The 12,500-nt window shown below is 37.3% G+C and overlaps 1 protein-coding gene across 3 annotated transcripts in view; it reads left to right on the top strand.

Moving 5' to 3' along the window:
• The window catches only part of LOC122259864 (uncharacterized), a 53,078-nt gene that overhangs the window by 33,237 nt on the left and 7,341 nt on the right, over positions 1-12,500 (top strand). For all 3 annotated transcript variants that reach the window (XM_043026805.2, XM_086530358.1, XM_043026806.2), the window contains 3 exons: positions 10,084-10,223; positions 11,542-11,684; positions 11,838-11,921. In XM_043026805.2, coding sequence (XP_042882739.2) covers positions 10,084-10,223; positions 11,542-11,684; positions 11,838-11,921 — 367 coding nt within the window. The remainder of the gene's footprint in view (positions 1-10,083; positions 10,224-11,541; positions 11,685-11,837; positions 11,922-12,500) is intronic.

Below are 12,500 nucleotides of genomic sequence, written 5' to 3'. Positions count from 1 at the left end.
GTCCCTTGACAAGATAGAACTTTGATTAGTATTTTTAATTGTTGATGGAAGTACTTCAAAGGAATGAGAGATTTTCCAGAAAAGGAAGAGGGAGAATTGCTTATGTGACAAATTGTCAGGTGGTGGACAACTAAACAAAAACCGTTATAGGGAAGGGGCGAAGGGACACTTTGGATTCAATATGATATGTTCCAGGAAACACTATGCCTAAAGCATCAACTAATTTTATTGCAGGAGAATGATAATTACTGGATTTATATAACACGTTGAAATGGAAACAGTTTACCGAAATAATACTTAAACATTTACAATATACCTTATTGTTCTTGACTTTAATTACTTATGAGGACCATCAAAGCGGGGAGCACGATTTGGACGTTGTTAGCATGAATTTGGCCAAGCAATTTTATATATGTAAGGAAGGATCTTTTGGGAGATGTTCCTTAGCCTTGCAGAATTTGTTCTGATTCCTGCTCAAGATACTCTACGTAGCTGTCAGCACATTCAGCCTTGTGTCTGGTTTCAAATAGATCATCTGGCAGTTCCCATACAAGGGAAATGGTAGTGTACCTACTAGTGATGAAAAGTGAAAATAGACTCATCCCAATTATCAGACGTTCTGTCTGCTAATAACCTCGTGTAAGTTAAGAATGGTTGATTCCATTACTTTTTCGGCCTACAAGGTAATATATGCACGTGTGATACATTTTTAGAATTTAATTTATTTCGTTTTGGAATTATTTTTTATTAGGTGAGAAATATATAAGTGATTTATGCCTCTAGACAGTCATGAAAACCCTTTGCAACAACTTATGCAGATTTTTTAGGGATAGGGACCAACCTGCAAAATCTGGAAAGATTATGCATAAGCACGAGGATGTGTAAATTTCCATTGCTTGTGATCTTTATGAAACCTGACAATGTGTTACAGGAAACCCTCTGAAAAGGAAAACTCTCGAATACCGTATCTGTTTTGTTGGGTCTGTTGCTGTAGTGTTGTCGACTATGCTGTTGGTTCGAGTTGTAGTATAGCTGTTTGTGTTTGTTGTTTTGCTGTGTTTGTGGTGAAATGTTTATATGTATTATGTGTGTTTTGTGTGATGACAACCGCAAATAACGGTTGTATTCGTAGCTTTCTCCTTAATTGACTAGGCGAATTCCCCGGGAAGTGAGTGACTCTTGACCGATTTGCAAGATCTCCAGACTTTTTGTCTGACTGACAAAGATAGGAAAGAGGCCAGAGTACTTTTGGTCTGGTAAATCATCCATGCAGTATGGTTCTCACCTTCAAAATACGTCTTTTACGAGGTTCATTTGATGATATAGAATCCATATCGCACTTTGTAATCTATGATTGTAAACTCTTACGTACTCTTTAGATAAAGAGGCTAGCCTTAAAACTAATTTAAATCTATTCCAATTGTAAAGAACTAAGTGTGCAGTTTTAAACGCATCAAGGGCATCGCACACCTCGGTAATGGCAATATCAAGGCGACACTCAGCACTCAAGAGGAATGGATTACTTTCAGAAATACCATTTTTTTACTGTGATTTCTACACCACGCAGGAAGTTGCCTAATGGTGTAGACGTGCCATTAAATTTGGTTCTCAAATTGAAAGCGTGATGGGCTAATATGTAAACATATTTGAATAGATTGTTTGGATTGGTGGTTGTGGAATGGATGAGGGAGTTTGGGAGTTAGGTGGAGAGTTTTCGATAGTGGATAGATAGGTGATGGTACTGCGTTGTTATCTGTTTCATGATGTCCCATTAATATAGTAAGAGGATCTAGCCCTTTATCTTTGAACTATTTACTGGTTCTCATAGTAGACAGGATGAGATCTTTGAAATATTTACCGATTCTCATAGTATACATGATAAAAAAATTATGTGACTTCACACCTTAACTTACCATATAAATAAAAATATTATATTACTACAGAGAAACACTTAATTGTATTAGGAATAAAGAAATGAGATACAACTTCCTTAGTACACAGACATCAAGGAAAGTTGGTAGGTAATGGGTAAGGAGGTGAAGGAGAAAATGAGAACACTGGTAACATAACATGCATGTACATTGTTGTTTGGCTGACACTGGCCTGCTCACAACCATATGGGGTATGGATGTAATACAACAGGTGGTTGAGAGTCTCATCTTGCGAAAGAAAAATCCTGAAGCTGTGGCCAGTTTGTGAAGGATATCACATATAGATCCTCATCAAAAGTCAGATACAGTAGCTTAGCTTTATTAAAGACAGTAGATTATAAGGTCACACAGTCATAGCCAGAGGCAGCATGGGGGAAGATGATGCCACAAGGTTGCTGGGTGTTCTACTGTGCCCTTGGAAAGGCAGGTCCAAATTCAGTTGTGTTGGTGTTTTTTTCGGCCCATGTGGTTGTCACAGGAATGTGCCAAGAATATCTGTCCACACTGACATGGATCTTGGGTTCATCAGATCAGTACAGTACAGTGAAGTTTGTGAACTAACTTTCACTTGGACCGGAAGCATGTGGTCCTTGGGTTTGTGTGATCCTCCAGGCTCTCCAGTTCCCATGAGATCGTAGGCATAACCATCTTACCAACCCAGCATCAGCACTTGAGAAGCCTCGTTCGCACTCCAGTTAATAACGCTGCAATGTGAACTCTGGAACACCACAATAGGGGTCACTATTCATATTCAAGCCTCTGCCTGTGAATTGGTGGAACAGAGATAATACAATCATGTCCATGTTAGAACAGATCGCATGTACAGGTCTGTTCCTGAAGTAGTCCCACATCCAGGCCAGGAGCTTGCCTCCAATGAGGTTCTCCAAAATGGCAAGAGGACTTGATAGTTTGAAGACTTCGGTTTGGTGACATTTCTGAAAGAGAAGTCTTGTAGGTAAAACTCTCTTGCCATTCCAGCCGCTTCTGCCTAGTCTTGGGCATACCTGACGACCTCAACAGTATCAGATTGGTTGAGATTCTTTGTAAGAGGAGGAGACTTTAGTTGCCATGATCTTGACGGCCATAAATTTTATCTTACCCCTTTTGGTCAATAGGGCTTTGGTTATGGTGGGGTGAGAGCTGGTTCTTTTGGGCCGAGACAGCCTTCACCTCCCCACTGGACGTCTCCAAGCTGTAGGTACCACTGTCATTACCATGGACAGTAGGAGCATCAGATCTTTCCCAGTTCTGCTCTCGGGGAGGTCTTTGTGGGATTCTTTGGTTTTAGACCTCCCTTTTGGGTCTGATCTCTCTGAATTTATTAGGACCGGGAACCTGTTCAATGTATTAGGTAGAGTCAACTGTTTGGGTGGGGCCCCTCCCAGCAGGTTCTTGGTGGTTGAGTACTGCCTGTTTCCACACAAAGCAGGCCAAACTCATACTTTGTGCCTTGAGGCATACTTCAGCATTGTGTGGCTTGCTGGAAATGCCTCACCTTCCTAGCTCCAGGGAATTGACAGGGTTCCCCCTCAAAGTAATTAGAATTTGCCTAGTTGGAGTCTTCCCCTTCTGAGGGAAACCTCATTGACCAGGGTCACATCCAGTTTATATGTGGCAGAAAGCCAAGTAACATAACAGATCAGAAATATCTGTTTCCAGCTACAACTTATTTTTCTAGTGAAGTTCTTTCCTCATCAAGCTTTCCGTCATTTATTTTTTGAAATAATTCATAATTAGGTTAATTAGTTTGTCTGGCTCCCTACTAGCTATTTCATTCCACCCATTGACATTCTCTTGTACAATATTGAGGGAATCCATATACTATATACCAATAGATACCTGCATTCCAGGATTGAATTGGACCCAACAGGCACATCAGATCATCTATATTTTCTGCCTCCAGTGTGTCAACATTTAGGGAATGGAAGAAAATGGCAAACAGTCTAGTAACAAAAGAAAGTTTGTTTATAAATTATGGAGAAGTCCTTCTAACATATCAACATCATTCGATGTTCTTTCAGAATTTTGACTCTTCTCAAAAAATACACTTTTTTAACCAGAAGGGTAATCATAACATTTGCTGAATATGGACAAAAAAGTGAGCCAGTAGATATTCATTAAACTAATTTGTATGTAATATACGTGGTCTCTTGTATTTCTTCTATAATTTTGGGAGTAAACCTGATGATATCTACCATTACCTTGAAGATTTGGTTCTACAGGCTCTACCCATACACATTACCAAGAAACAAAACATAAAATGATATAGAGCCAAAGTGGATGCCTCTGCATTGTTACTTTTTAACATAGGATCAGAGAATTTAGTGCCCTATGATTGATTACATAAGGATAACCGAAGTTAGGTGTTTTAACCCGTTAACGATGGGTGATGTATTTTTTCGTCATCCATGGCGCAGGATCTTTGGCCTGACGAGGGCCGTCATGACGTTCAGGGATTTTGGATCACTGTGTTATTTTATTGTGCTATGCGTAATGAGTGAGTGATGATGACAATTATTACAACTAATGTTATATTCAGCAAAATGGGTTTCATCTTACATCCAAAACCTAGATGACACCACTTCCTTCTAGCCCAGCAGAAGAGAGAGCATTGAATGGCACTCATCTACGGTTTCTACCAAGCACTATCTTTATAAAGCGATGGAACATAAAAGGTTTCCGACCTCTTGCTCTAAAGCACCACAGATGAAGGATGCGCGGGCAAAATGAGAGGAGGAAGGTGACGCAAACCATGCCCAATGTCTACAATGCGCCCCTGTGCCAGCAGGAATGCCTTGTACTGTAGCACTCATAGTCAAAAGCACAAGTTTCCTTCCTCTTCCCTAATTCTTCATGTTATCTTCATTATGGATGGTTATATGTTTCGTATTCGTTCATGGCAACACACAGATACGAAAAAATGAAGTTGCTTTTTGTCCTCCCCTAAAACAGCAATAATTTTATCACACTGAGTATAAAGAAAAAAATATACTGATATGTATCCAGAACTACAATTTTAGTCAACTGCAGAATTGATAGAGCTTGTGAAAGGACAGATATAAGTCTCTAAATACAGTAAAACACTTAAAAGATAAAACATAAAAATGGCTCTGGTTCAGCAATGAGTGACTAAAAGAAAAGCTGCCTCGTTCTGAAATAAAACCCATCCTGGAGCCTGGGTAATGCGATCCCCGTCGTTAACGGGTTCTGCGTAAATATTACTCCCTTCTAACTGTATCTTATCATTATGAGTTTGAGAAAAGAGTTTATCATTCTTGAAAGAAACTTATTGTCGTTTTACAGTGAGGTGGATATCCGCTACATCCACATTTAGCGAAATTATACTGAAAGAAGGCTGTATATAACTTGAACATTGTGTAATTACCACTCTTGTTTCCACCCATTTGTGCACACTTACTGCCAAATATCACATTTCATTTCGCTTAATTAGTTTTTTCAATAATCTAGAAGAATGATCTTGAAAATAACCCTTACAAAGAGTTATCTAGGGTGCTCATGTCACTACAAGCTAGTCTTGAACCTCCGCCCATGGCTTGGTGTGATGAGACTATATTGTTAATGTGTTACAGTGTACTGCAAGTTATAGTGAAGGGATTGTTGTGACTGACAATCTGCCTGTTATTCAATTCTGCATAACCGACACCATATTTGGATTCAAACCAACTATGGATATTACTTGAGATTCAAGGTACTTGATAGTGTTTTTTTTAATCCTTTCTTAATCTCTGTCTTGGATCTTTTCCTTTCAATCAAATACAACTAAGATTAGTCGAAAAGGGGAGTCTTGGGCAGTAAATCAGGTTCATGTAGTTACAATGGAAAGATAAAGTTGTTTTTTCACTCTAAGCACAGAGATTTCTGACCTGAGAAATGCAGGTTTAGCAGATGAGTATGCATTAGTCTTCTTAGGCACCCACATAACCTTAGGACGAATTTTAAACAATAAAATGATAATGAAATTAATAAAATTAAATTGTCAAAGTGTATGAGGAATGCACTGCCAGTCTTGTTCGGCAAGAACCCAAGTTCATATTGTGATGTTCACTGTTCAGCTCAGTTTTCTGTAACCGACATTCGATTGTGTACATCATGGAAGCTTTCCCCTAAGCAGTACAGAGAGAAATAAATCACATGTAAACTGCAAGAGACAACTTGTGTAACGGCCAATACAACTTCATTGATAGCAGTGGTTAACATTGAGGATACTCCCTTGTAGGACCCTATCTAATTGGTTATCCAGATTAGCTGTTTCCCACTTGTATCCTGAACCTCGTTTCAACCAGCTAATTATTTGTATAAGAATTTGATATGTATGCAGTATCATCTGGAAATCAAAGATTTGTCTTGTAATTTTGTTGAACTGAATTCCATATATCTTTGCCAGTCTCTCTAGGTCATCTGTAGTCGATCCTGATTTTCCAAATTCATATTGACAGTTTTTCAGTTATTGTTTTTTTCTCTCTCCAAAAAAGTATCATCCAAAATCATCTCTCACTTTTACATGCTGCTCCAGCCATGTTTTCTAACATGATTTAAATGTTTTTTTTTCCTTTTAAGAATGCCATAGTATAGTTTGTATAAGTGAATCGAATGTATGTTATGATGTAATGGATCCTTTTTTTCCTGACACTAATTATGCTATTAGACCCACATACAAAGTATTTATATTAATATGGCTTGCCAAAGTAAATGGGGTTGGCATCCAAGTTCTAGGGTGTGCTTTGTTGATCCTGTTGAACAACCTTAACAATAATTTGCAGAACAAGGACATCAAGAAGGATGCATACTCTATCAGTGACCTTCACCACAAGATCTCTATGAAGAATTAAAGTTTTCTTCTTGCTTAGGACGGGATCCACAAAGTAAACGGAGGCATAAGCAGACCACATATCAATTTACGATATTCAGTAATCCTAATTGAAAATCCAGATCCACCAGGACGAATTTTGTGTGAGTGAGAGAGCAAGTTGATATTGTAGCAGACGACGATCGCATCCCGACACATCACCGCATTGGATAATTAGGGAGCACCACCTGCCAATCAGGGACCAAAGCAAGACACCAATTCTGGACAGCCATCGCATCCCAGCCAGGTCAAAGCCAGCCAATGAGCAGGCCGCGTGGCTGGCACGCTGCCCGAGGATACAAGACGGGAGGTCACCAGAAAGTATCAGCACACCTGACCTGACATACCTGAAGTTTTAGAATGAAAGTTTTATGATAATTTTACATATATGAAATAATAGATTATTCTTGATCAAATATTTAAAATCAAGAAGGAAGAAAGCAATATGCGGAAAAGCTTGATGCGATAGAGTTTGAAAAGTCCTTATCGTTTACCGAAAGAAGCGTGATCGAGAGTAGTTATCAGCCTGCCTTCATTAATCATGGAGCCGAATCCAAGAAACGCTTTGCGACGTAAGACTTGGTGCAACTTTTGCAAATGCTCAACTCTCGCAAATTTCTCAATCTGTAAATAAAAACACCCATAAATTATGTTATTAAAGAGTTAGGCTCCTACCGCCATTTTCAAAAGACAATCAAAATGTGTAAAATGTAAATGTAAAACTAGATGCAGTTTGTAAGTTGGAGGATTGTTAGCCTTTGCCAAAGCATCGAGAGGTGCCGAGTTCGGGCGAACGTAGTACTCTCAGTAATTGCAATGTGGTGATAATTTTGATTTTAAATTTCGTCACACTTTAAAGGCTGATCCTTGTCACTTTTATCTTCTAAAATAGCAGAGAGGTTAGATATCCCAAGAAACACATCAGTATTTCCTTTAAAGTAGGGTTTAGCGATCGACAAGGACTGTTCAATTTTATTTGTCAATTTTAAAGTTTCAATATCAGTTTGCAGAAAATTTTCAATCCAGTACTTCATAGCAGTTGTGATCTGATTTCACCATCATTATTGTTTTAGCAGAACCAGAATTATGTAATCCTTTAGATGGACATCGCAGAGTTCTGGTGTCATCCTCTTAGCAGTCAAGCTGAAGGATCTCAGGAATCTCTTCTTTGAGTCACAGTGTAACTCAGAGCATGTTATCAACAGCCTAAGTCAGCTATGGGCTAGTATAAACTTTTCTCCAATATGATGCTGCGAGGAAATCCATCCAATGAATATAGGTTTTGTTAATAATCCTAAGAATCAGGCTAGATGTGAGTTTTATTCTGTATATATATATATATATATATATATATATATATATATATATATATATATATATAGTTATATGTCATTAATACATTTGAAATCTGTAGATTAGTATGCTAGTAATGACTGTTAGCACAATAGATAGTTTCAAATGATTAGTCAGTATTACCCACATTTTATAATAGCTATGAGTGTATATTTTTCAGGGTTTAGATAGAAATGAAATGCATAATTTCACTGACATTCTATTGACCAGTACCCCAAAGTAGAGTTCCAATCCCCAGAAAACATATGGTAATAAACACACATTTAGTTGACAACAAATGTTACCATCAATGAAATGAGCTGTATTAATATTAAACGAAATACGTAGTGTTTAAGAATAAAGTTAGTTTTGGCTACCTAGGATACCAAGCGCATAGCGTTTTATCGGTACCCAGATGTGGCCTATTTTACGAAAAGGTGATGCATACGAAATGCCGACTATCGAATTTCCTTGTGTTGACTCTAGAATGAGAAGGCGATATAATTATATGTGTGCGTGTGCGTGTGCGTGTGCGTGTGCGTGTGCGTGTGCGTGTGCGTGTGCGTGTGCGTGTGCGTGTGCGTGTGCGTGTGTGTGTGCGTGTGTGTGTGTGTGTGTGTGTGTGTGTGTGTGTGTGTGTGTGTGTTTTGGTGTGCATGTGAAAGACGGAAGAATGCAGTAAACATTTTATATAGAAATATATAATCGAACTCGGGACCTTGGAGTGAGCCTCCCAACTCCTAACTATAACAACACAACGACCCACTAAAACGATTGGCCAACCAGATGCAATATACACTCCATGGAAATTACCTATATACTATTAGCTAGAACAGTGATAACGAGGTTTTACAGACTATCCCCGTGGGCACTCGACGGGAATGAATTAGAAATTCAACTCACAAATCAGGTGACCGAAGGTGTATCTATGTGTGAAAGACACACACTTTTGTTTGTGCCTGAGACCTCACGTTGGTACAGTGCTGGCCTCGCATCCCCATGGTCGGTAGATCGAGCCCAGTTCAAAATCGTGAGTTTCCACTGTCGCCTGGTGGTCACTACCGTGGTAGGGTATCATGGTGGGTCAACACTCGATGGCACACTCTCAAGAGTCAGCACACTGACGCAGCGTGCACACACGCACACGCACACGCACACATTTATATTTTAACCCAAAACAAACATTTTGGGTGTGTACCTTGGACTGCACCAAAGTATATACCATGCAGGTAGACAGGATCTGATGAACTAATGTAACAAATTACTATGATTTATAGTACTAATAATCACCAGTATCAGTTTAAATCTAATCATAGACTTGAAAATTTCTTGTGCTAATTTTTGAAAGTGACCAAACTGAAAACCAACAATGGTTTCTCCTAGCATAAAGCTAGTTTCAGAATATATTATGAATGAAGGTAAATCTATGGGCAAATATGCCTCCCAACCAAAAGTTCTTTATAAATTCAATAATACATTTCTAGTTGAGTGCCTGTTTTTCGTATACTCCCTCAGAAAAGCTAAGGGCATACAAGACTTATTGATTACATTGATTTTTTGTCTGTAAAACACCTGTGCAAGTAATTCCATACTATTACTATTGGCTTGTAGGGTATACATTTAAGTTAGGTACAATTAATTTTTTTTAATATTTTATTTTATGAATATTTTAATGCATTTGATTTTAAACTGAGAGCATAGTATGATATATATATATATATATATATATATATATATATATATATATATATATATATATATATATATATATATATATATATAAACCCTTTAAAATACACTATGATACTTGGTTAAGCATTACTATTTGAAGTTCAACATATTTCAGTTTCATGTGTAATTTCATTGTCAAATCTGCTTGTTTTGTTTTGTATCCGCCATCTAGACGTCAATAGGAAGTGATTTTCCATGGTCTCATATTTATCTTGTTTCCAGATGTGGCATGACAGGTGGCGGGATGAATGCCATAGAAACTGCATCCCTCAGTGGTTCAGAGCCTGGCGAAGACTTCAAGGAGCAATTGAGACAACATGTAGCTGCCAGCTTTCCCAGAGTTCCCTCATATTCCAGAGCAGGTCAGATATCACTCCTGTTATAGATATATTTTCTACTATGCCAAAATATAATTTTCAGGTCATACTATATATATGTCTGACTAAACAAAATGATCAGTTTGCATTTAATTCTTACTCACTCTAAGCATTTATTGTCAAAGCGAAACAGTTCTTGGATCATATTTTTTGACCGTGCATAAACACCCAGTCATTTTATTTCTACTATGATATTTCCAGCTTATATAAAAATGGACATATATTGTTCAATATTCTTATAAAGGAAATTGTAGGTAATCACTTCGTATTCCTCATTTTTTGAGGTGTAGGGGTCTTCATTGCTATTCAGGAATATATACTGATTCCAGAGTCATGGCATAGTGATACCTTTTAGATTCATTAAAGGTAGAAAAAAGATATATATATATATATATATATATATATATATATATATATATATATATATATATATATATATATATATATATATATATATATATATATATATATATATATATGGTTTCTTTAGATGGTGATCACTCGTGTTTTTAAATGTATTCTACATTATCTGATACTACTGAAATGGAAGTGATAAAATATGGGAAAGATCATAGACTGGAAGAAGTATTATGTTTTATAGGAAAGTCAAGTATCTGAATTTATTGAATATACTGACAGTAGGCTTTCTCGTTTTCTTTTGAAAATGAATGCTATAGAATATTCACTGAACAACGTTTTTTTTGTGCAGAGAATTAATATTAATATGCCAGGTATATTTGCAAGTTAGCATCCCGAATAGAAAATAGTGGTGTTAATGGAGTTGTCATCACCAGTAATATTATATGTAACTTTTCTATACATAGTGCAGCAATGTTCACTGCACCAATTCCCACAGATAGGTTTCCGACTTGGTCATTTTTCACTCATTTTGATATGAATTTTCATTGATTACAGAATGTTTATGTTGCGTACTGAAATACAAATATCTTAACATTGAAAATATTACCAAATTTATATTTGCTGAAATCCGTGTTTCACTTGATGATGCATTAGTTGTTTTTCAGTGAGGAATTATGTTGTGTAAGTAAACTTACTATTTTGCAAAACCCAACAAGCATTTAATTTAAGCTGAATTGAGCATTTCAGTTGATTTGATACACAAATGGTAGTTTTAAGATTCATTTATGTATTGGTGGATCCACCCTAACCTTCACAAAACTTCACAAAATCTGTGGAAAATATATATTGGGAAACTGAGATTTGATAAATGGATATATTACAACTGCACTTAAAGTCAATTTTGTTCCTCCCAAAGAAATGAAGAACGTTCTTTTGTCTTCAGGAGTGTTATCAGCATCATCATCAACAGCGTCCATGCCAATGTGCCGCATATGCCATCATCCGCAGGGAGAAGGGTTAGATTTGCTCATTTCACCATGTAGATGTGCAGGAACCATGCAGTTCATCCACCAAGGCTGCCTTAATGTAAGTAACCATGTTATTTTCTCTAAGGATTTTTAGAATGGGATATAGTTTAGTACAGTTTGATTAATTAACAAAATATGATACAATATGATACTTCCATTATGTAGAAAGAGCAGATTAATTTCTAACTATGCTATATCTGTTATTTTTCAGAAATGGTTAGAAGTGAAAAGATCCAAAAAAGCTCCAGCTTGTGAATTGTGCAATTATCAGTTTCACCGACACAAAAAATTTCGAGTAAGTTCTTAGATGTCACTCAAATTTTGCTCATATTTTTTGTCTGGATCACATATATCCATAGCTACTGACATAGGCTTAGTCTCAGGGATGAAACATAATGACTAAAATATGTGTTTTACAGTACAAACCAACTTATGGAGCTTACAGTAAATTCTAAGAGGGTTGTTGTACAGTCTTTGGTGAGAAACTCATGGAACAGTTCTTCATCATGTGCCCAGAATTCACAATCAGCATAAGCATAAAATAGACCCAAGGTGATGGAACATTTTAAGAATGCCCCCTTAGATACCATCTCAGACCATGGGTTGGAAGTGGTAATGCTTAACCAATTTAGTAACTACCTTTGCCAGGCTTACTCAGAGAGTTTAGAGCAGTGGGAAACTTGTGGTCCATAACAGCCACTGTGCTGTAGTTTGTTTGTCATGGAATGTGTCGTCTAAACAAGATTGATACCTCCAAGCAATTAACATGCATAACCCATGTGCACCCTTGACATGTCAAGACCAAGTGAGAAGGCCTTTAACTGTTTCCAAATGGGGCATGGCGATAAGTGAAAACCCCTACGCCGGGCCATTG

This window comes from Penaeus japonicus, unplaced genomic scaffold, assembly GCF_977035675.1.
Source record: "Penaeus japonicus unplaced genomic scaffold, GWHDUDI00000001_assembly GWHDUDI00000033, whole genome shotgun sequence".
NCBI classification, from domain to species: domain Eukaryota; kingdom Metazoa; phylum Arthropoda; class Malacostraca; order Decapoda; family Penaeidae; genus Penaeus; species Penaeus japonicus.
Note: the sequence above shows the minus strand (reverse complement) of the source record. Positions and strands in the feature narration are given on the sequence as shown.